This window comes from Schistocerca nitens, chromosome 8 (assembly GCF_023898315.1).
Source record: "Schistocerca nitens isolate TAMUIC-IGC-003100 chromosome 8, iqSchNite1.1, whole genome shotgun sequence".
Taxonomy (NCBI): Eukaryota; Metazoa; Arthropoda; class Insecta; order Orthoptera; family Acrididae; genus Schistocerca; species Schistocerca nitens.
The window spans coordinates 446672468-446698032 of NC_064621.1; the positions used below are offsets into that span (position 1 = coordinate 446672468).

The following is a 25565-nucleotide window of genomic DNA, read 5'->3' on the forward strand; positions in this document are numbered from 1 at the left end:
TTTCAAAAGGGTTATCAGTATCACTACCTAAGGAAGAATGGAGGTCATACCTCAAAATAAATGATATAACAATAATAATACTGCATATTTGTACCATTTAACTGTGTTTTACATAAATAAAACACATCTTAAGAGCTTCCTCTCTGTCACTTCCTTATCATTGCATTATTTGCAACACACTCATGCAAAAAGTCACAGTTTTCCTGCACCAAACTGTAGTTTCAAATCTTGTAGTTTGCATGTTCCATTATAAATCAGGATAGAACACATGCATCTTATCTGACAACAGAAGTAAAATTTGGATTGTAAATTTTCATCAAGCTGTGAATGTTATATGTATGAGAATATGAGTTAAATGAGGCATTGAAACTATTCGGATTAGATTAGATCAGTTTACAATGATGGTGCAAATGACAAACAGTTACTGTATGGATAAATGTTCCTACTACACATGGATTTTATGTCATATGCTATCAGATCCTCCAGAAACAGAAGTTAAAAATAATGACAATTTGTTTGTAAGTGGAATACTGATTCACATCTTTACATCTGAATTGTTCACCAAGACAATGATGAAACCAACATTTTGGTCAAGAATAAAGTAGAGTTGGAACAGTGTTGTACCTCATCCCCTGAATTTGCTGGTTAAATTGTTTCCACCTCTGTCTAACAAAACACACATACAAACATCTCAAACTGTAGTATTAAATAACTACAACTTTTATTTCTGTTCTGAAATGGCAGTTGTGATTCTTTCCGGATTTGTGAGTAATTTTTTTTTTTATGTTCTTCACTTATGATTTTACTTCAACCATTAGTATATTTGACTGAAACAGTAAGCAAATGATAATGTCATGGATACACTACATTTACAGACACTTTCATGCAACGTCTTAAAATCAGATTGTAAAATCTCACTCAGTTTAGTCTTGCACGGACAGGGAAGTGTAAGAATTATTTGGGAAAGAAAAAATGCGAGCTATTTAAAAACTGTGGCCTTTGGTACTAATAACAAATTGCACTAATTATACAGTCCCTCACTGGGACACCAACATAAAAATCTTGTCCAAGGAAATACCTGTTTTAAGCCACAAATATCATATGTTATAATGGAATAGTAATATTTACATAACTACAAACGATCACACTATAATCATTAACTGTGCTAAAAAATGATCAATATGTAATGTTAACAGGATACCCTGTATTATAAAGATCTTGATCAAAATCTTCCTGCATTAAAATTCATGTTTTTGTTATGTGGGGTATTTTAATATCTTTACATTGAATGTAAATGTTAGCCATTAATACACAAAATAAAACAAACTGGCTATCAGCCATGACTTTAGGCAGCGCTTTGCACTAAAAAAGAAAAAAAAAAAAAAATGTTCCCAACAATAAAGGAAAGTTTTTCCTCTACATTTTGCTTTAAAACCACAATGAATAACGCTATTATTTTACAAATGCAAAGAAATAAAAAGCAAACTGATACAGTGAAGATGAACATAAAATAAATTACTTTCGAGTAAAATGAGCAGTCGTGGGATTAGGTTAATATTGCCAAAAACCTAAGTGCAGATGACTTGTCTGTTCAATTTGTTCCTTTGTATAAAATGAACAACAAATTACAAATAAAAAGTCACTTTAGCAACAGAAATAATGCAAAGCAAAATGAAGAGAAGCATCACATGAGTAAAAAACACAGATGGGGAATACAGGAACACATCAAAGATTGTTTCATCTAACAATAGGTTTTATGTCGCATATTGACAACACCACACTTCATAAGGCACGAAGAAAGAGACACACAGAATTATCATCTCATTACAAACATCCAAGAACACTATCAACTCTGCCTGCAATGCAAAGTTATGGTAAATGCTGATGACACCCACTTCGCTTTACTACAGAACACCAGCAGTGACATAAAAGAACCAAGAACATCTGTGTCCATTTTAAACTATATATTATACTTGCCTGACTTTGAAAAAAAAAAAAAAAAAAAAAGGCATTACAGTCTTTCACTTGTTATGGTGTCCCCCTCGAGGACTGTAATAATGGAAGCCTGTTCCACGACTATATCCACCATAAGAAAAATTTCCACGGATGGGACGACCATGATGGAAACTTTTGCCAAGAATTGTAGAACTAGATCCTTGTAACTGCTGCTGTTGCTGTTGTTGTTGTTGCTGCTGCTGATGCTGCTGCTGCTGATGTGGTTGTTGATGCTGCCCTTGTTGCTGATGAGGGAGTTGCTGGCGAGCTGAAAGCATTGACTTATGGATGAATGGCGGTATTCGGTCCCAAAGGTTACAGAGTTCTTCCCCAACTGTGGGTTCTATCTCCTAGAAGAAAGAAGAGTAGGCTAGTAAGCATAATGACAATAAGAGAAAGTACACAGATACACTGGATTTTTCTGCACCATTGTTAACAGTAATACTGTGTAATTAATGATAATATTCTTAATATATTGCACTATGTCAACACAATACTGCTACTGTTTCTTCATTATTATTACATATAGCATTAACACTCTCTTTGGTTCATTTCATATTCAGATTTTATCTTTGTTTCACCATGCCCTGCCTTTGTAATCGAACAGAACTGTCTGTGGTTTTACTTAGTAACTCTCATGTTCATGTCACTATTCCTTTCTTTCATTCACCTTGATTATGACTACAGTTTTTCTGCATTGCTTTTGATACAATGTAATATACATATCACACCTGTGTAATTATTTTAAAACCAATGTTCATTCTACTTAGATTTAATCAACAGTAAGAATAATGCAGGAGTGAGTTTAGATACTGAAAATGTATCTATTTCGTGCAGCTGTCTTTAAAATTTCAGTTTGGACTTCATGATACTAGTACCAGCTTGAATGTTATTGTAGGAATGGCCAATTTTACTTTAAAACATTCGCTTCTTGGTGGTGACACTGTTCATTAAATCCCACTGCCAAAGATAGGCTACTATCCCAGATGCAGTTTGTAGCTGACTTATTTCAGTTCCTATAAAGCCTGACAACATAATCTTAAGAAAAGCTAGAAACTGTAGGTGCCAAAAAAACACCAACATCAACAGAGGTCACATGGGACATTGCTATAAAACCATTGGTATGTGCACAAATCTCTGGGAACACATTGCAGAATAATGTGACTTACGTCAGGCACCCATTTCATAACCTAATGAAACAAATTATATACAGCATTTCAATTTGACAGAGTACAAATGCATCTACGGTTACTAAGCAAATAACTAGACACAGGAAGGAATAGGAATGTTTTACACCAACAACAAATGTAATCTATGAGGACTGTTCAATGAATAATTTAACACATTTTTTCTCAGCCAATTTCAGTTGAAAAAGGGAAGAATTTGTTAAGGGACATTGTGCAATATGCCTGCTTCAGATCCTATAGTTTCATGTTGTTTTGATACGTGGCGGAACGGTACATAACCTTCAAAATGACATCTGTAATGGAGATGTGCTGCAGCAGAGAGCTGTCACTGAGTTTCTCTTGGCAGAAAACCAGAGCATCGCAGATATTCATAGCTGCTTGCAGAATGTCTACAGAGACTTGGCAGTGAACAAAAGCACAATGAGTCATTGGGCAAGATGTCTGTCATCATTGCAACAAGGTCGTGCAAAACTGTCCGATCCCTAGCGTGTTGTCTGGCCACACACTGCTGTGACTCATGTGATGTTGGAATGTGTGGGCACTCTCATTCATCCACCAGCTGAGAAACTCAAGGATGTGTGCCCACTGGGTTCCTTGCTGCCTAACAGAAGACCACAAAGAGCAATGAAATGCCATACGCGCAGAATTGCTTGCATTTTACGAGGCTGATCATGGCAGTCTGTTTGTTGAACATCACCCCAGGAAATTAAACAATGTTTCATCACTTCACACCGGAGATGAAACAGTAATCCATGGCGTGGAGGCAAACCACCTCTCCTTCAAAGAGAAAGTTCAAAGCCGTACCCTCAGCTAGTAAAGTAATGTTGACAGTCTTCTGGGACTCTTAAGGGTTATTCTGTTTGATAGCCTCCCTCGTGGTGCAATGATCAACTCTGAAGTGTATTATGCTACTCTCAGGATACAGAAGCTTGTTCGTTATCACAAAAATGTGAACAAACTTCTCCTTCACTATGCATGGACTCACAGAAGTCTGCGCACCTGAGAGGTGCTCACAAAACTTCGTTTGAATGTTCTTCCTATCCATCCTACAGCCTGGATCTTGTACCTTCTGATTCTATCTGTTTGGCCCAATGAAGGATGCACTCCACGGGAAGCAGTACACGGATGATAGGGAAGTTATTCATGCAGCAAGCCGTTGGCTCTGACGTTGACCACTAGAGTGGTACCATACAGGTGTACAGGCCCTCCCAGTAAGGTGGCGTACGGTTGCACTGAACAGAGATCATGTTGAACAACAAAAACCAACCTGCTTTCACAAAAAAATGTGCTGCATTACGTCTTGAACACTCTTTGTAGATGCTTTTACACTGAAATGTTCATGACAACAGAATTCATGGCCATGTTATATTCAAGCTTACGTTCCCTAATTGCTCCCCCTGCTTCTTTTGCATCCATCAAAATACTCCACTATGCTTCTTCCTCAAATCAGCTCTTTTCCTATGTATCATGGCTGTTTTTGTTTTTAAAGAATATCCACATATAAAGATCAGCTGCTTTTCCTGTGCACTTAATAATTGCTATTGTTAATACACAAAATCATTTGGGGAAAGAAAAGCATATAGCCTGGTAAACACCATTGCTTTAACCTAGTACCCCATTTAGTGCCATGGGAAGAAATTAAGCAGCTCCTATGTTTTTCACAAACACAGGTGCGCGTGCCGCCCCCTTTTAAAAACATGTAACTTCAAAATCATTTGCTATGAAATTTTCTAAATGGTGGGACATGATCTGAATGATATTCATATATAGTATGCTCATTTTTCAGATGATATTGTGCTACAGTTTTGGCATTTTCTAGGCTGGTAGTTTCCTACACTTTTTTGTTTCACATCAGGGACATTTGCCTTTTCTCCTAGGGATATAAACCTGTTGCCTTGACTTTTTCTAGAGGAAAATTCTATCAGTAGCCTGGCAATGTGAAATCAAAATGACAGCCCACTTCAATTTCTCTGCCACTTGATTGATTTCTATAGTAAAATATAAAAATCATGTGCCGCCAGTTCACACAATGCCATTTCATTTCGCATGTCTCACATAACTGCTGAAACTGTTCCAACTTTCCCATAATTTTATTATGCTCTCAGACTACAAAGGAGCAACTGATATTTTCTGTAGTACCATATCTGCTTTTTCTATGGTAGCCATGCAGTCCCTTGGATCCTGTAGTGTGATGAGAAAAGTTTCTGGCCGGTTGTTCACCGATTTCACAACTTAAGATAACTTCCATTCTCAAATTTAAATTCATTCCTCTACAATTTTTCACTTTTTTAATAGTTTTTTGAGTCCCTTCTAACTTCCCTGGGATGTGCACAACAAAAAATTCCTCTTTTGTGTGGTGTTTTCATCAGCTGTGCTGCAAGAGAAGAGATTGCAGAAGACAAGAGAAACAATTATCTCGCTATTGTCTGACATTACTCTGTTTCAGTATATGTTCTCTCAGTGTGATAAATCTTCTCCCAGTATAAAATGAGAAGGTTCTTTTGATTTCCAAGAGCAAACACCAACATTTAACTGACTGATTGAAGATTAGATCTTTGGGACAGAGATGTCTTAGTCAAGCAGATCTTCACTAGCTTCTGGACTCCCTCTGAATCAGAAACATTATCACCTACAGGGTATGAAAGCAGAATATCATACACCATTTCCTAGTCTCTAAGATTATTCAAGTTCAAATAATTACACATCTGAAAATGTAAAATGCGAGAAGAAAACTTGAGTCTCCTTTCAAATACAATTATAGTTGTTGGTGAATTCACTCTACCCTTGACATGTTGGCAAAAATACTTGTTTAAAGTTGAAATGATAATTAAATCAAGACCCTCAGCTGTCGACAGGTGTTGATATACATCAACGGGGACAGTTGAAAATGTGTTCCCCAACCGGGACTCGAACCCAGGATCTCCTGTTTACATGGCAGACGCTCTATCCATCTGAGCCACCAAGGGCACAGAGGATAGGGCGACTGCAGGGATTTATCCCTTGCATGCTCCCCGTGAGACCCACATTCCCAACTTAATGTCCACACACTACATTCGTAGTGCCCCTGCCCATTACACTCATTACTCGCAGCAGACAATTTTACCGAGTCCCGTAAGAGTTTAGGCAATGCATGCACATCTGCACAGAAGGTCAATGGCCGGTTAGCCTTAACTATATGAAGATGGTAGCTGTTCTTTTGGACATGTCTGAAAGAAAAGCTACCATCTTCATATTCATGTGTGCTTAAAGTTGGGGGTAAGCATAAAACATCATCTGAAATCATTCTGAATGCTTTCTCAGAAAATTATTTTAGTCAATTAGTTCACAAGCCCACTCAAAGCAAAAATGATTGCAAAAACATCCCTCACCTCTTTGCAACAAATAATCCTGAGCAAATAAGGAGCATCATGGTGGATACAGGAATTTTGTGAGACTAAATAACGTAACAACAAAACCCATCAAAAATAAATGAAAATCACATGTAATTAAAAAAGCAGGTAAACACACACTTGATGCCTTCCTATGAGACAGTCTCCACTCCTTCCAATCTGACTATACAGGTGTAGTAAAGATGTGGTTTAAATTCTAACAAATAGAATTGATGGCACTTGGGAGATACACTATATGATCAAAAGTATCTGGACACCTGGCTGAAAATGACTTACAAGTTCATGGTACCCTCCATCAGCAATGCTGGAATTCAATATAGTGTTGTCCCACCTTTAGCCTTGATGACAGTTTCCACTCTCGCAGGCATACGTTCAATCAAGTGCTGGAATGTTTCTTGGGGAATGGCAGCCCGTTCTTCATGCAGTGCTGCACTGAGGAGAGGTATTGATATCGGTCGGTGAGGCCTGGCATGAAATTGGCATTCCAAAATGTCCCAAAGGTGTTCTATAGAATTCAGTCAGGACTCTGGGCAAGCCACTCCATTAGAGGGATGTTATTGTCATGTAACCTCACCGCAACAGGCTGTGCATTATGCACAGGTGCTCGATTGTGTTGAAAATGCAATCGCCATCCCCGAATTGCTCTTCAACAGTGGGAAGCAAGAAGGTGCTTAAAACATCAATGTAGGCCTTTGCCGTGATAGTGCCATGTAAAACAACAAGGGGTGCAAGCCCCCTACATGAAAAACACGACCACACCATAACACCACTATCTATGAATTTTACTGTTGGCACTATACATGCTGGCAGATGACATTCACCGGGCATTCGCCATAACCACGCCCTGCCATCGGATCGCCACACTGTGTACTGTGATTTGTCACTCCACACAACGTTTTTCCACTGTTCAACTGTTCAATCGTCCAGTTTGGAATTTCCATGTGATGGTCTGGATAGAGGTCTGCCTATTACACATTACAACCCTCTTCAACTGTCGACGGTCTCTGTCAGTCAACAGACGAGGCTGGCCTGTACGCTTTTGTGCTGTATGTGTCCCTTCACATTTTCACGTATGACACAAGTGACACCCAATCACCTGACTACGTTCGAAGTCCGTGAGTTCCGCAGAGCGCTCCATTCTGCTCTCTTACAATGTCTAATGACTACAGAGGTCGCTGATATGGAGTACCTGACAGTAGGTAGCAGCACAATGCACCTAATATGAAAAACATATGTTTTTGAGGGTGTCCAGATACTTTTGATTACATAGTGTATGATTGTTTGGATAAACTCATTGCAAAGTGGTCTGTTAGCACGAGAGTGTCGGAAATTCCACTTGATGGCAACATACTGAGAGATAAAGCACTTCAGTTTACTGCAAAACAGGGGCCTTGAAATTCACAGTATCAAGTGGTTGGCTCAATCGATTTAAAACTCGTTGCTACATTATTTAAAACGAATTGTGTGGTGAAATTGTAAGTGGTTATAGTGGAACTGAGGACCAATGGAAAAAAGAACTGTAAAGATTATGATCAAAAAAAAATTTTTAATTTTGATGAAACTGATCTTTTTATAACATATTACCAAGTAAAACCTTTTTTTAAAAAAAAAATTTAAATCATTTTAAACTATCTTATGTATTATAGGTGAGAAATACTACAGTGGGATAACCATTTTACTTATGGTCAATGCTGATCGGTCTGAAAAATTACTTCCTTTGGTAACTGGTAAACTGAAAAAGCTAAGGTGTTTAAAAATGTGAGAACTCCGCCTACTAATTATGATTCCTACAGCACTGCACAGATGACCAGTTCCATCTTCACATCCACAATTCACGCACTGGATGCTAAAATGGGGGCAAAAAATTGGAAAATAATGCTGCTACGTGACAGTTGTCCAGTATGCCCTGACAATCTGCAGCTCAGGAATAATGAGTTAGTGTTACTGCCTCCAAAGTGACGAGTGAGCGTCAACTGTCTGCCATTCATTTAAATGGAAAAATAGAAAAATTCTTGTCCAGAAGGCCATACTTATGCACGATAATGACATGGACCCAAAATCTAAGACTATAACACTTTTGTGTGCTACGCATTATGTAGCCAAAGCACGGATGGATGTGACTTGTTTAACTATTTCTAACCCTTTTATGAAAGCAGGATTTAAGTTCACAGAAAACACACAGGAACCACTGGAAGATGATTTGTCTGAGCCTATAGAGCCTTCTGTAATAGGCACATCATTTATGTTTTCAAGAGTATGTCAGTGTTGATGCTTCAGTCATCACTTCAGAGGTGCCAATATTTTGAAGAAGGAAAGAAAGAGATGACTGGTGAAAACGATGATGAAATGGTGGCCAAAAACCAGTTGTGTTGTACCAAGCAGTAGAGAATCTATGGAAGCTATTAGCATTTTGAGGTAGTACATTGGTGGTGCATCAGGTGATGATAATGTGTTTCATGCTTTGTACACTCTGGAGAAAGTAGAGCTAATTATTATTAGAAAGAAATGAAAACAATTAATTACTTCAGATTTTATAAATAGGCAACATTTAAATTAAAATCCTTCAACCCTCTTCCTTCCCCCTCAACACTTCTTCTTGAAGAAGGAGCCACTGGCTCAGAAAGTTTGCCTAATTAAAACCTTCTTTTATATGTGTGTTCTGCTGCTGCTGCTTGGTGAGTAGATTTTTTATCTATCCAATATAAAGAGGCTAATCTTAGAAGCTAGATTAAGAAAAGGCAAACCTAAGTTTCTAGCATTTGTAGACCTAGAGAAAGCTTTTGACAATGTTGACTGGAATACTCTCTTTTAAATTCTGAAGGTGGCAGGGGTAAAATACAGGGAGCGAAAGGCTATTTACAATGGGTACAAGACCTGTTGATCCACATTTACAATTTTCTGTAAACCAGATGGCAGTTATAAGAGTCGAGGGACATGACAGGGAAGCAGTGGTTGGGAAGGGAGTGAGACAGGGTTGTAGCCTCTCCCCGATGTTATTCAATCTGTATATTGAGCAAGCAGTAAAGGAAACAAAAGAAAAATCCACGGAGAAGAAATAAAAACTTTGAGGTTTGCCAATGACATTGTAATTCTGTCAGAGACAGCAAAGGACTTGGAAGAGCAATTGGACGGAATGGACAGTGTCTTGAAAGGAGGATATAAGATGAACATCAACAAAAGCAAAATGAGGATAATGGAATGTAGTCAAGTTAACTCAGGTGATGCTGAGGGAATTAGATTAGGAAATGCGACTCTTAAAGTAGTAAAGGAGTTTTGCTATTTGGGGAGCAAAACAACTGATGATGGTCGAAGTAGAGAGGATATAAAATGTAGACTGGCAATGGCAAGGAAAGCGTTTCTGAAGAAGAGAAATTTGTTAACATCGAGTATAGATTTAAGTGTCAGGAAGTCGTTTCTAAAAGTATTTGTATGGAGTGTAGCCATGTATGGAAGTGAAACATGGACGATAAATAGTATGTACAAGAAGAGAATAGAAGCTTTTGAAATGTGGAGCTACAGAAGAATGCTGAAGATTAGATGGGTAGATCACATAACTAATGAAGAGGTATTGAATAGAATTGGGGAGAAGAGGCGTTTGTGGCACAACTTGACTAGAAGAAGGGATCGGTTGGTAGGACATGTTCTGAGGCATCAAGGGATCACCAATTTAGTATTGGAGGGCAGCGTGGAGGGTAAAAATCGAAGAGGGAGACCAAGAGATGAATACACTAAGCAGATTCAGAAGGAAGTAGGCTGCAGTACCTACCGGGAGATGAAGCAGCTTGCACAGGATAGAGTAGCATGGAGAGCTGCATCAAACCAGTCTCAGGACTGAAGACCACAACAACAACAACAACAACAACAACAAAGAGAATGACAGTAAGAGTAATTTATTCATTTTAGCTTCTTGTGTATTCTTTGCTTTCCTGATTTTTTTACTTTTTGGTGTCAGTCCACTGAAAAGTGTAAAAAGGGTGTTTGCCTGCATGGCACAATACAATTTTCTAAATATACATCACCTTTCGAATTTTTCTCACTTCCAGTAACTCCTATAAAGTTTATCCTTTCATGAATTAATATGTCTGAAGTTTCTTATTATTTATAAGAAATATTTTCAGAATAAGATGGCAGTAATCTAATTCCATCAGGATTTGTGCATGTAACACTGAATATGCATTCACTGCAACATTTTGTAAGTGAATCAAATGACCATTTTGAACACAGGAAGCAGCTCAGCCATCAATAGGCATATAAACAAGACTTAGAACATTTCTAATCCATCAGATGAATCTTCCTTCAAAAATAACAGACAACACACAAACCTGCACATATATACTGGCACTGCTGACTACATTATGCTGGCACTCCAAATTGACTGAGGTGAGGGCTGGGCAAGGGTAGGAAACAGTTGTGGAGTTACAGGGAAGGCAAGATGGAAGGGTGGCCGATGCAACAAGGACATGGGAAAGGACTGTGGCACTGGTGAGCTCACTCTAGCGTGTGGCATGCAGTGAAATGGATTGGGAACGGGAGATAGAAGAGAAAAAGAGGTAACCGATGGAGAGGAAGGTGTGAGTGCAGAATGACTGAAACTGGGAATGGGGCAGAAGGTACTGGAGACTGAAGCTAGGTGAATTACAGAATCAAATGATGAGTTGCCAGGAGTTTACTATCTAATTAGTTGAGAGAAGATGATATTGGGGGAAGTTTTTCTATTATGTTTGAAATTATTTCAATATAAACTTGAATATAAATTGTAACGAACTGTTATGGCAACTAGTCAAAGTTACAAGCAACAAACTAAACAAAACTGTAGTACCCATCCATCATATCTTCCACCCTTAAACACTAATTTTTTCTTCTCACTTCTTCTACAACATTTATAACACTCTCTATACTGCTTATAATCATTTCAAAAGCCATTCTAGGAAAGACAATGCTGCATTCATTGCATATTTAACATCCTACTGACTCAGACCATAATTCTGTAGTCATAGGATTTGAGGTAACATATTAGAAATGTATACTGTTCATGCTTTATGTTTCTTTCTAAAACTCTTCACTTATTGGAAATATTAAAAATAACAGTTAACTGTAGAGATTAATGCAGCTAAGTTCAGCAATAGATTAACAAAAAAGGCAATCTACTACTGTGGGGAATCTTTCACTACAAATGAAAGCAAGTTAAATCAATCAGCATAAAACATATAGGACAGAGTTCTTCATTGGAGAAAATATGGCACTGAAACTTTTGACTATCTGTTATGATAATACGACATGGAATATACATTCAATGCAACATTTTTCAAGTGAATGAAATGGCCATTCTGAAACTATGAAGTTGATAGTTTCTTCATACTTACTGCAATAAAAATACTAGCACAGCTGTATAACAATATTTACAGTGAAGTGCATGAATCTAATTTCAAAAGAACATCTCTATAGCCACCATTAGGAGAAGAGAAAACACAACATTAGATAATAATCTTTTCCCCTATATTTAGCATAGGGACAAAGAAACCAAAGGAATCACACAGTTTGGGAATGGAGAGTACAGAAGGATGGACAAGCGAAGATAAATAGAAAGGGGTATGAATCAGGGGGAACTTGGTTGAAATAACAAGCAACACCAAGGAGTAAGACGAGTTATATTGCATTTGAAAATTTCCCTTTCAACACCCAAGATGTTCCATGTTAGTGACACATGCACATAAATTATGAATGTAGTTCTACCTGGCCGTCACGACTAGTCTGCACCCGCCGGTTTTCATTGAAAGGGTTGAGCAGGTGCCTGGTTGCCTGGAATGGCACATTAGCTCTCTTCAGCCATTCAACAGGCAATGGCTGCCCCATATTGGGGCCACCAAGTTCATGAATCTCTGGCAGTGGCTGACAGTCACCAGAGGGATCTGCAGGGGCTCCTGTTCGAGGTGGATCAACAGGTCTTGTACCCAACAATCGTGCATACCCTTGAAAATGACCACTCCCCTGGACGCTGAACACCAGAATGACACGCTTGCCCTCCTGTAAAATACAAGGTTGCACTGCATCATACAGAACTAAAAGATGCAGGTAACATAAGTGTCTTGTCCCTTACAGTTCCTCGTAGACACAGCCACTATGTCCATGATTACACAGTGAAATAGAAAGAAAGTACCCACAGTTTCACCACACACAGTGCAGAAGTCCAGTTCAGTTGTGAAAAGGTAGCAACTCAGTGACAGCACCTAACAATCTTTCCTTCAAATACAGTATATAAATATTTTCTAGGAATTTATGTTATAAGCATTTGTTACATGGTGACACTAATCTGTGAAAGATACATCTATTCAATTGGCTTGGAATTTATATGGATATACATTCCTGATGGATGAAGGACGAAGCTTTTCCTCTCATTCAAAACTTCACATCAATATCGGGCCACAAAAGTGAGGAAGAATTTAATAGGACGAGGCTTTTCAGGATTCACAGACCCTAAATTCACAGATAGCAATTGTGAGAAGGAAGGAAAGCAAACATGAAGGTATAAATGCCTGAGTGAAAAGTAAGATGGGTTAAAAAAAAGCTAGAAGTGAAAGATTAATATAGTCACAAAATAGAAAGAAAAACTGGAAAGGGGGGGGGGGAGAAAAAGTGGGAGGAGATGATGAAAAAATAAGTAAAAAATACAATTATAACAACTGTCTTATAGGAGAAATGGGACACAGACATATGTCCCGATACACCTGGATGATTCAGAGATACAATTTTTTCCCAGTGATGACAGCAAACATTACAAATGCATAGAGAACATACTCAAAATTGTGCAGAGTTTTTCTACAGTGACCATTCTAGAATAAAGTTTGTTTCACAATCTAAATAAAGATATAGAGAAGTGACACAGTTTCTATGTATTACACAGAGTTTTTTTGCAATCAATAATGAAATTAAGAATTTTACAGCTTCTGTATTTACCTGATTATAAGACGAGTTTTTTTCCAAAATTCACCATTCGAAAAATATTATGTCTTATATTTGCAAATTAAACTGCTGCTGCTGAGGCCAAAGTTTTTATATTGATTAACGGATTACTATTGGAGTCATCTTACAATTCCAGATGAAGCTTTGGCTACTGAGGTTTTGTACATCATTCTGAACAGCCCTGAAGTGTAGGGCAAATCAAACAATACTTGCATTTGAATAGGTTCGATATTTCCCGAAATGCTGAAGCACTCAATACAGTATTGACCTTTTTCGAACAATTATGGGACATTTGACTCAGAGTGACAGTGCAAAGATAAGCGAGAAACTATGAACTAGCCATTGCAACAATCTAATGCACTGCTTAAAAATTCACAATTTTGTGGAACACATGAGGACATAACACTAAATTCTATGAACTCACAAACTTTTGTTGTATCTGAACAGGTATGCAATAAAAGTTCACATAGATGTGTGGATACTGTACACTAAATACAATTGTGATGGTTTTTAAGTAAAGGTTCAAAGGTGAGAATCTTGTCCTTCAAAAACCACCTCTTGATTCTGAACCAAGTCAATATTTTATTTCATCATGAGAAACTAGCGATTTACCAAGTGGGTTGCAAATGAGAAATTTAGTCACTGTACATGTATCAGAATACTGGAGAGACTCGCTACCAGCTTTTAAACAGCTTTCAAACAAGATGATGACATTCAGATGAAACAAGAAGGAAAATAATCCAGAATGACAGGTCTAACAAATGAAATAAATTGTATTAAACTGACTGTAATTGCTGTCTCGAGAATAAATTACAACATAAAGACACAGTACGAACAGGTGTCACTAGATCACGGGATGAGCGAAAGTTCAAGAACTGCGATCATTTGTTTACATATTAGTTGCTACTATTACATATGACCTGCACCCTAGAAGATGTTGCTGTCCATATTTCACTGTTGCTCCAGGACAGCACTATGGAAAGTTGGAGGGGGAACAGTGATCCAGCTTGGTTTATAGCTATGATCAGTGTGAGGAGGGGAGTTTGAGCAGGCAGAAACTTTGTTATACAGCCTACCATGGGAATGTATACTGTATACTATAGCTTGTAATAACATTTACCACGTTTAAACTAGATTTTGCTTGAATCCATATGCACTCAGAATCGAACTGACTTTAAAATTGGACAGGTATTCAACAACAGCTTACATTTCTGCAGGAGACACTAAAAAGTCTTGATGGGGGCCAGTGGCGTACTTATGTGTTTCATGCAGCAATGTTGTCGACACTGACTATGAGGTGTGACGGGAACGATTGGGGATGTGTAAACTGCTGGTTTCTCAAAACCAACGAGAGAGCAGCAGGCAGATGATATGTTAGGAAGCAAGAGACATTGTAATATTCTCATGTCAGAATGGAGGCAAAATCTGCTGTGTATTAAGGAAAAAATGCTGCTGTTCTCATATCCCATAGTAACCACAACCTCAGAAATTGCAACATATTCAGAAGGATAGCCAAATATTGGTGACAACAGAGATATAAGTTTCACGGATGTCCTGTAAGGATGATGATGATGATGATAAAAAATAGTGGTACAACAGACGACAGACTAAGTAAACAAAAAAAAGGCAGTGAACACAAAAATTAATGTAAGCAATTCCTTTTTGTTAATTTTATTTCTCCCTGTATTATCAAAATGTAGACAATCAATAAATGGCATAAATGTAGAATGGGTGTAACTCACCATATAGCAGAGATGCTGAGTCATGATAGGCACAACAAAAAGATTCACACAATTATAGCTTTCGGCCATTAAGACCTTTGTTAACAATAGACATAACACACACACACACACGCACATACACTCTCACGCAAATGCAACTCGCACACATGTCTGCAGTCTCAGGCAACTAAAACCACACTGCCTGAGACTGTAGATGTGTGTGCGAGTTGCATTTGTGTGTGTGTGTGTGTGTGTGTGTGTGTGTGTGTGTGTGTGTGTGTGTGTGTGTCTACTGTTGACAAAAGCCGTAATGGCCAAAAGCTATAATCATGTGAATCTTTTTGTTGTGCCTATCGTGACTCACCATCTCCACTATATGGTGAGTAGCAACTTTCCACCTCTAATATTGCATATTCCATCCTGGATTTTCCATTGTTTGATAGAATGGTTGTAATGTATGTTATAAAGTCAAGTTGAACACATATATTTCAGAACGACACAACACGCATAAGTCACAGAGTAAGTTGACAAGCAAGACATGTGCACACGTTAACATTTGAATGAGCACCGAGTCCCAGTGTAGCGGCCGCTGCTCGGCTGGCCGCTTAGCTGGCGCAGCTGCTGCATGGCTGGCAGACAGTGCCACACGTAGAGGACGCGCGTAATTGCGCGGCGGTGCTTTGAATGATCGGCGAGTTACAACACTTTTCCCCCCTTTGAAATTGTTGCACTGGTCCTGATGGAGGTGTCCCAACGTCCATAGGCATCGTTTGACTCGCCGTAAAGTCTCGAGGAGGAGGCTTCCCGTACGGACGGAAGTGTCCCCGATGATAACGGGTCGAGATGACAGGAGACGTAGGGGTCAAATCTGCTGGGGCCCCATGCACTAATCTGCCCGTTGCAGCAAGTCCAGTTGATGTAACAGGAGACATGGGCGATGTGTCTGCATCCGTTGGAGGAGGAGGCGAGTAGATTGGCTTTGACAGAGGATGGTCATCCGGTCCCTGCATGGGCACGTCTCCTGGTGGCGTCCGTTCTTGTGCTGGCATCGCGATGACGGTGAGAGGGCTGCATTGTGAGTATTGAGAGATGCCAAGATCCCGAGCGTCAGGTAGAGCCGAAGGTGGTGTAGCGGCATTCGGAACAGGCGTTGCCGACACACGAGGCCGAAAGCTGGTCCGAGTGACGCACTGCAACACCCGTATCCGTCTGGATTTCATACAGGCGTCGGCCACGGTGTAGTAAGATGCGGCCCGGGCTCCATTTTGGCCGCCTGCCATATCCCTGTACCCAGACGAGGTCGTCAGCAGTGAACCGGCCAAGTGAACGCACCCGCGGCCGTGAGGTGGAAGGCCGCAGAAGATGAAGTAGCGTGCGGGGCTGTCGGCCATGCAAGAGCTCAGCCGGGCTGTGGTCGCCCATGGGGGTGAAACGGTAAGACGCCAGGAACTGGAGAAGCGCCTCATCAGCAGCAGAAGAAGGCAGGAGTTTCCGCATCTGAGCCTTAAATGTGCAGACCAGCCTCACCGTTTGATTGTGGATGGAACGGCGGGGCCGTGACATGCATAACGCCGGGACGAGCACAAAAATCCGCAAATTCGGAAGAGGCAAATTGCGGACCATTATCAGTAACAAGAGTAGAGGGGAGGCCTTCCAAAGAAAAAATGCAGCCAGAGCACTTGTGGTTGCCGCGGTGGTAGGCGACGTGCAACGGACAATGAAAGGAAAGTTAGAGTAGGCGTCAAGTACAAGGAGCCAATAAGTACCTAAAAAGGGTCCCGCAAAGTCAGCATGATTGCGCTCCCAGGGCTTCTCAGGCAAAGGCCACGGTGACAAAGATGACTTCGGGGCAGCGGCCTGTGATGCACAAGGGCCACAGGCGGCGACCATGTGTGCTATTTCAGAGTCGATGCCAGGCCAGTACACATGATGGCGCGCCAGAGATTTTGTGCGAGACACACCCCAGTGCCCTTGGTGAAGGAGGTGCAAGACCGAAGCACGCAAAGATGCAGGTACCACAACACACGGCGAAGCATTGTCAGTGGAAAGGAGGATAACAACATCCCTAGCCGTGAGGCGGTAGCGCAAAGCGTAGTAGTTCCGCAACGGATCAGAAGTCTTAGCGGACGGGTGATCTGGCCAACCCTTCTGAATACAGCGTAAAACCCGGGAGAGGGTAGGGTCAGAACTCGTAGCAGCCTCCAGCCTGTCCCCAGTGATGGGGAACCCGTCCACAACCCGCTGCTCGGCAACATCCAGGTGGAAACACAAAAGTTCGTCCCTATCGAATGCTGATCAGGACCCATGGGAAGGCGAGACAGAGCATCAGCATTTGCATGTTGAGCCGTTGGCCGGAAATGAATCTCATAATTGAAACGAGACAAGTAAAGAGCCCAATGCTGGAGGCGCTGAGCAGCCTTGTCGGGAAGTGACGTTGATGGATGAAACAAGAAAACAAGTGGCTTGTGATCCGTAACAAGATGAAATTTTGAGCCATGGAGAAAAACACCGAACTTATGAAGAGCATAAATAATGGCCAAAGCTTCTTTTTCAATTTGAGAATACTTTTGTTGGGCATCCGTGAGCGTTTTGGAGGCATAAGCAATGGGTTGTTCCGAACCGTCAGAAAAACGGTGCGCAAGGACTGCACCAAACCCGTATTGTGAGGCGTCTGTGGCAAGAACAAGATGTTGGCCAGGTCGATAAGTAGCCAGGCACGGGGCCTGTTTCAGCATAGTCTTCAATTTCTGGAAAGCCGCATCGCATGACGCGTACCAGTGAAAAGGCACGTTTTTATGCAACAGGCGATGCAACGGCTGAGCCACCGAAGCCGCAGACGGTAAAAACTTGTGATAGTATGCTATTTTCCCCAAGAAGGCCTGCAGTTCCTTAACAGACGTAGGGCGAGGAAGGGCATCGATCACAGCGACAGTTTGCTGAAGCGGACGAATACCATCCCGAGAGAGTTGAAACCCCAAGTACGTGATAGATGCCTGAAAAAATTGTGATTTCTGAAGATTACACTCAAGACCGGCAATCTGTAAGACATGAAAAAGTGTGCAGAGATTTTGAAGGTGTTCTTCAGTGGTGGAGCCAGTGACAACAATGTCGTCCATGTAATTGATACACCCAGGGACAGGGAGCAATAATTGTTCCAAGAATTGCTGAAAGAGAGCAGGGGCGCTAGCCACCCCGAAAAGCAAGCGTTGGTATTGATAGAGGCCGAAAGGTGTGTTAAGGACCAGAAACTGTCGGGAAGCAGCGTCGAGAGGAAGTTGATGATAAGCTTCCGACAGGTCAATTTTAGAAAAATACTGGCCTCCAGCAAGTTTAGTGAACAGTTCTTCAGGTCGGGGCATAGGGTAAGTGTCGATGAGGCATTGAGCATTTATATCAGTGGCTTTGAAATCGCCACAGAGACAAATATCACCATTTGGCTTAGCAACGACAACGACAGGAGAGGACCACTCACTGGAAGTGACAGGAAGCAAGACCCCTGAAGTAGTGAGATGATCCAGCTCCCGTTTTACCCGATCACGAAGGGCCACAGGAATGGGCCGAGCCCGAAAAAACTTAGGCCGAGCAGTGGGTTTGAGCGTGATATGAGCGTCAAAGTCGTTTGCACGGCCTAACTCAGGAGAAAAAAGGGACGAAAATGTCGTCAACAAGGAATCCAATTGAGCATAAGGAATAGCATCAGAGACGATATTGACAGAGTCATCTATGGAGAACCCAAAAACACGAAACAGGAGCGGAGAACCCAATTGAAGATATGTCTGAGAATTAATTATAGTGGCAGCAGAACCGGTATCCACCTGCATGCGAACATCTCGACCAAGGATTTGGACATTGAGGAATAACTTCCCTGAAAGGGAAGAAGTGCAATTGACAGACAACACAGAATCAGAATCAGCGTCATGTTCATGAACATCATGTATGCGGTCGGATTTGCAAACGGAAGACACATGACCTTTCTTTTTGCAATTGTGACACACAGCCCAACGTTGAGGACAATCCTCGCGTGAATGTTTCGTAAAACACCGTGGACATGAAGGAAGTTGCCAGGGGTTTTGCTGCAGTTTCTTAGCGGGTTGTTTACGGTTAGGCCGAGGCTGCGCGTGGGAGCGCACTGCGGCCACGTCGGCCGGCGGGGACGCGCCGCACGCGTCGTCAACAGCGCACAAAGGTTGTATTTCCCTGACATCACCCCACGCCTCTATTTGCGCCCCAGCGGCACGAGAAATTTCAAAAGACTGCACAATGGAGAGAACTTCATCTAGAGTCAGATTTGCCAACTGAAGGGCACGTTGCCAAACTTCTTTGTCCGGCGCCAACCAGATAATAGCATCCCGTACCATAGGATTCTTGGTGAATGTCAGTAACAAATTGACACTTTCGACTGAGGCCTTGAAGTTCAGCAGCCCAAGCGCGATAGGATTGATGCGGCTGGTTTTGACAACGATACAAGGCAACACGAGAGGCTACCATATGCGTTTGCTTTTGAAAATAGACAGACAGAAGTGAGCACATTTCAGCAAAGGACAAAGACGCAGGATCCTTCAAAGGAGCCAATTGCGACAACAACCGATCCATTTGAGGTGAAATCCAGGAAAGGAACAGAGACTTACATGGTTGTTCGTCCGTGACATGAAATGCCAAGAAGTGCTGTTGAAGACGTTTTTCATAATCAGACCAGTCTTCCGCCGTCTCGTCGTAAGGAGGAAAAGGAGGTATAGCCAACGACGAGAAACGCCCTGCATTTGACGCCGTTACGAAATCGCGAATCACCGCTGTTAGAAGCGTTTGCTGTTCAAGGAGACTTTGCAATAGTTGCTCGACAGTAGCCATGGAAAACTGTGGGTCAACGGTGAAAAAGAAAAATCCACTACCTCGTCGCCAATTGTTATAACGTCAAGTTGAACACGTATATTTCAGAACGACACAACACACATAAGTCACAGAGTAAGTTGACAAGCAAGCCATGTGCACACGTTAACATTCGAATGAGCACCGAGTCCCAGTCTAGCGGCCGCTGCTCGGCTGGTCGCTTAGGTGGTGCAGCTGCTGCATGGCTGGCAGACAGCGCCGCACGTAGAGGACGTGTGTAATTGCGCGGCGGCGCTTTGAATGATCCGTGAGTCACAACAATGTAATGTCGACTTTTTAGACAGATCCCTTGTATTTTTGATTAGTCAGAATATGTTAAAAATAAATTTTTCTCAAGGAGATTCTTGAAAAAAAAAAAAAGGGGGTTACCTTATATTCAGGGTCATCTCATATTCGGGTAAATGTGGTATTTCAGCAGCAACACTGACAGTAGCTCCTAATGCTGCCTCAACAAGAGCAATACGAAACATTAAAAATAACAACTAGAGGGCCTTCATCAACTGTTGGATTGCCATTAGAGCAGCAGCAGTCAGTGGGACATGCATTTCGCTAGAACAAATAAACAACTGGGCTCTTACATTCACCACCTCACACGGTACTTTAATATTTTCATGTTAATACTTCCAGACAATTGACTACCTTTCTTCCGGTTCTGTATAGTTGCAGACACTTTCAGCTTGGTAAAAAATTGCTGTCTAGACCGATCCTACCCCTCTGCCACATGATGAGATTTGTGGGCTGTTTCAGTTATTAATATAAAGAACAAGATCTTGTGGTGTCGACATGTTTGCAGTTCCTTCAACAACCTAAACAGTTGAAGCAACCGTATCTTATCTGGATAACCAGTCTGCAGGTCTTGGCTGCATGTGTAATTTCAATTGTGACAATTTTACATGTGAAAAATCATATTCTGGTTCTCAGATGCAGCCTGCTGGTCGTGTTCCTTCCAGATGTGCAAGGAGATACTGAGACACACACACCTTAAATTAAACAAAGTATTCTCTACTGCTCAAGTTTAATTTTCACAAGCAGAGTGACAAATGAATTAACATCATGAAGTTTTTGTTACTGCTGATTCACTAATTCAACAACCACCATCTGCCAATCTCTTTTCTGAGATCACAGTGATTCTCTTGCCACATTACACATGTGTACCTTGTAATAGTAAACAACTCAGGGAATTTGGAAACCATATGGATGAATCACTGTAGAAGCAGATGTATATAATATGGGCTTCTTGCCCTAATGTGCAAAAATTAACAAACATACTTTGTATTAGTGACTTCAAGCAGTTTGGGTCTTCTATCAAAGACTTTGTCCATTCTTCCCTTCTAAAGATCCACAACTCATTCACAAGTAGTAGTCTCAGAGGTGGGATCAACTTTTTGAAACAACTTATACACTTGTGTAGGTTAGACTTGCAGGTAGCACTTTCTGCAGCCATTCACCCTTGGTGGGCCTTTGTTTGTGCAAGTAAATGGAATTTTAAAAAATCACAAGATTGACTAGAGCCTTAAAAGTAGCACTAATTTCAAAACAGCACTGTAGTGTACCAATTAAACCATTTGTCTCGTATGCTGAAGGTTGCATTTATTATGGTGCTCTTCATAAGCTCACTGGACAAAAAATAATCACCTGAGTGTGTATGCACAGATGAATCAATAAGCCTTTACACATGGTGGAGCGACTGAGTTTTACGCTTGAGAATAACGGAGTAGCGATCAGTGAGACATTTATGTTTCAAGCAGATGTTATAGTTAACATGGGCAAATACAAGCATGTGACAGATTGGCAAAAAGGGGAAATCCTGTTTTGCTATACACATGGCCATATGCTGCGTGAAGTTGCTGGATTTGTTGGTGTTTCACAGAAAACTGTTCAACCTGTCTGCAAGCAATGGTGTAGCACACAGGGCCACCAACCATGATGCCAGAACTGTGGCTGCAATAGATTCTGACAGAGAGGGACTAGTGATACATTTCACAGCTTGTGAATTAAAATCATTTCCCAACCCAACATAAATGGATGCAGGAAACGAATAACGCCCATCCCAATCTGTTAGCAAGAGAACATTTCAACAGAAACTGCATGCCATGAACATTTGGCGTCTGTTACCTCGCAAGAGGCCATTGTTCACACAGGCACAAAAAGTTGCGCATCTTCAATGGGATAGAAACAATTGGACATGGACAGTAGCTGACTGGCAGAATGTAATGTGCTCTGACAAATCATGTTCTTGCCTATACAGTAGAACATTACTTGTCCAACCTTCGGTTAACCATCCCCTCAGATTATCTGACCATCTGTCTGCATTCCGCACCTAATAGTGTGCCAGCATTGATAGTGGAATTTACTCCTGTCACCAATCTATCCATCTGAGTCATGCTCCTCATGCATACTCAGGTGACAAGACTACTGCACTGCCAGAATTTCACTTTACTGTACTCTTTAATCTGCTGTTTTATCTGTGGGCTTTTTAAATTTATTATCATGTTGTTATTGTTGTTGTTGTGTTCTTCAGGCCAGAGACTGGTTTGATGCAGCTCTCCATGCTACTCTATCCTGTGCAAGCTTCTTCATCTCCCAGTACCTACTGCAGCCTACATCCTTCTGAATCTGCTTAGTGTATTCATCTCTTGGTCTCCCTCTATGATTTTTTCCCTCCACGCTGCCCTCCAATACTAAATTAGTGATCCCTTGATGCTGCAGAATGTGTCCTACCAACCGATCCCTTCTTCTAGTCAAGGTGTGCCACAAAATTCTCTTCTCCCTAATTCTATTCAATACCTCCTCATTAGTTATGTGATCTACCCATCTAATCTTCAGCATTCTTCTGTAGCACCACATTTCGAAAGCTTCTATTCTCTTCTTGTCCAAACTATTTATCGTCCATGTTTCACTTCCATACATGGCTACACTCTATAGAAATCCATTCAGAAACAACTTCCTGACACTTAAATCTATACTCGATGTTAACAAATTTCTCTTCTTCAGAAACGCTTTCATTGCCATTGCCAGTCAACATTGTATATCCTCTCTACTTCGAGCATCATCAGTTATTTTGCTCCGCAAATAGCAAAACTCATTTACTACTTTAAGCATGTCACTTCCTAATCTAATTCCCTCAGAATCACCCGAGTTAACTTGACCACATTCCATTATCCTCGTTTTGCTTTTGTTAATGTTCATCTTATATCCTCCTTTCAAGACACTGTCCATTCCGTCCAACTGCTCATCCATGTCCTTTGCTGTCTCTGACAGAATTACAATGACATCAGCGAACCTCAAAGTATTTATTTCTTCTCCATGGATTTTAATTCCTACAGCGAATTTTTCTTTTGTTTCCTTTACTGCTTGCTCAATATACAGATTGAATAACATTGGGGATAGGCCAAACCCTGTCTCACTCCCTTCCCAAGCACTGTTTGCCTTTCATGCCCCTCGACTCTTTATAACTACCATCTGGTTTCTGTACAAATTGTAAATAGCCTTTCCCTCCCTAAATTTTACCCTGCCACCTGCAGAATTTAAAAGAGAGTATGCCAGTCAACATTGTCAAAAGCTTTCTCTAAGTCTACAAATGCTAGAAACGTAGGTTTGCCTTTCCTTAATCTATTTTCTAAGATAAGTCCTAGGGTCAGTATTGCCTCCAGTGTTCCAACATTTCTATGGAATCCACACTGATCTTCCCCGATGTCGGCTTCCACCAGTTTTTCCATTTGCCTGTAAAGAATTTGTGATAGTATTTTGCAGCCATGGCTTATTAAACTGATAGTTCGAAAATTTTCACATCTATCGACACCTGCTTTCTTTGGGATTGGGATTATTATATTCTTCTTGAAGTCTGAGGGTATTTCGCCTGTCTCATAAATTTTGCTCACCAGATGGTAGAGTTTAGTCAGGATTGGCTGTCAGTAGTCTATTCCCGGGGCCTTGTTTCGACTTAGGTCTTTCAGTGCTCTGTCAAAGTCTTCACACACTATCATACCTCCTATTTCATCTTCATCTACATCCTCTTCCATTTCCATAATTTTGTCCTCAAGTACATTGCCCTTGTATAGACACTCTATCTACTCCTTCCACCTTTCTGGTTCAAATGGCTCTGAGCACTATGGGACTCAACTGCTGAGGTCATTAGTCCCCTAGAACTTAGAACTAGTTAAACCTAACTAACCTAAGGACATCACAAACATCCATGGCCGAGGCAGGATTCGAACCTGCGGCCGTAGCGGTCTTGCGGTTCCAGACTGCAGCGCCTTTAACCGCACAGCCACTCCGGCCGGCTCCACCTTTCTGCTTTCCCTTCTTTGCTTAGAACTGAGTTTCCATCTGAACTCTTGATATTCATAGAAGTGGTTTTCTTTACTCCAAAGGTCTCTTTAGTTTTTCTGTAGGCAGTATCTATCTTACCCCTAGTGAGATAAGCCTCTACATCCTTACATTTGTCCTCTAGCCATCCCTGCTTAGCCATTTTGCACTTCCTGTCAATCTCATTTTTGAGACGTTTGTATTCCTTTTTGCCTGCTTCATTTACTGCATTTTTATATTTTCTCCATTCATCAATTAAATTCAATATTTCTTCTGTTACCCAAGGATTTCTACTAGCCCTCGTCTTTTTACCTACTTGATCCTCTGCTGCCTTCACTATTTCATCTCTCAAAGCTACTCATTCTTCTTCTACTGCATTTATTTCTCCCATTCCAGTCAATCGTTCCCTGATGTTCTCCCTGAAACTCTCTACAACCTCTGGTTCCGTCAGTTTATCAAGATCCCATCTCCTTAAATTCCCACCTTTAGGCAGTTCCTTCAGTTTTAATCTATAGTTCATAAACAATAGATTGCGGTCACAGTCCACAATTGCCCTTGGAAATGTCTTACAATTTAGAACCTTGTTCCTAAATCTCTGTCTTACCATTATATAATCTATCTGAAACCTTCGAGTATCTCCAAGCTTCTTCCACGTATACAACCTCCTTTTATGATTCTTCAAACAAGTGTTAGCTATGATTAAGTTATGCTCTGTGCAAAATTCTACTAGGCGGCTTCCTCTTTCATTTATTACCCCCATTCGATATTCACCTACTACTTTTCCTTCTCTTCCTATTCCTACTATCGAGTTCCAGTCACCCTTGACCATTAAATTTTCGTCCCCCTTCACTATCTGAATAATTTCTTTTATCCCATCATACATTTCATCAATTTCTTCGTCATCTGCGGAGTTAGTTGGCATATAAACTTGTACTATCGTGGTAGGCGTGGGCTTCATGTCTATCTTGGCCACAATAATGCGTTCACTATGCTGTTTGTAGTAGCTTACCCGCATTCCAATTTTTTTTATTCATTTTTAAACTTACACCTGCATTACCCCTATTTGATTTTGTATTTATAGCCCTGTATTCGCCTGACCAGAAGTGTTGTTCCTCCTA

General features: G+C 40.9%; 1 protein-coding gene across 2 annotated transcripts in view; it reads right to left on the reverse strand.

The window, feature by feature from the left end:
- Positions 1–772: 772 nt before the first annotated feature.
- LOC126198955 (3'-5' RNA helicase YTHDC2-like) overlaps positions 773–25565 on the reverse strand; it is a 338664-nt gene continuing 313871 nt past the window's right edge. The window contains exons 23-24 of one of the 2 annotated variants that reach the window (XM_049935602.1): positions 12305–12595; positions 773–2345 (exon numbers count right to left, since the gene is read on the reverse strand). In XM_049935602.1, coding sequence (XP_049791559.1) covers positions 2022–2345; positions 12305–12595 — 615 coding nt within the window. In that variant the 3' untranslated portion in view covers positions 773–2021. The remainder of the gene's footprint in view (positions 2346–12304; positions 12596–25565) is intronic. The other variant, XM_049935603.1, reaches the window with a different exon arrangement.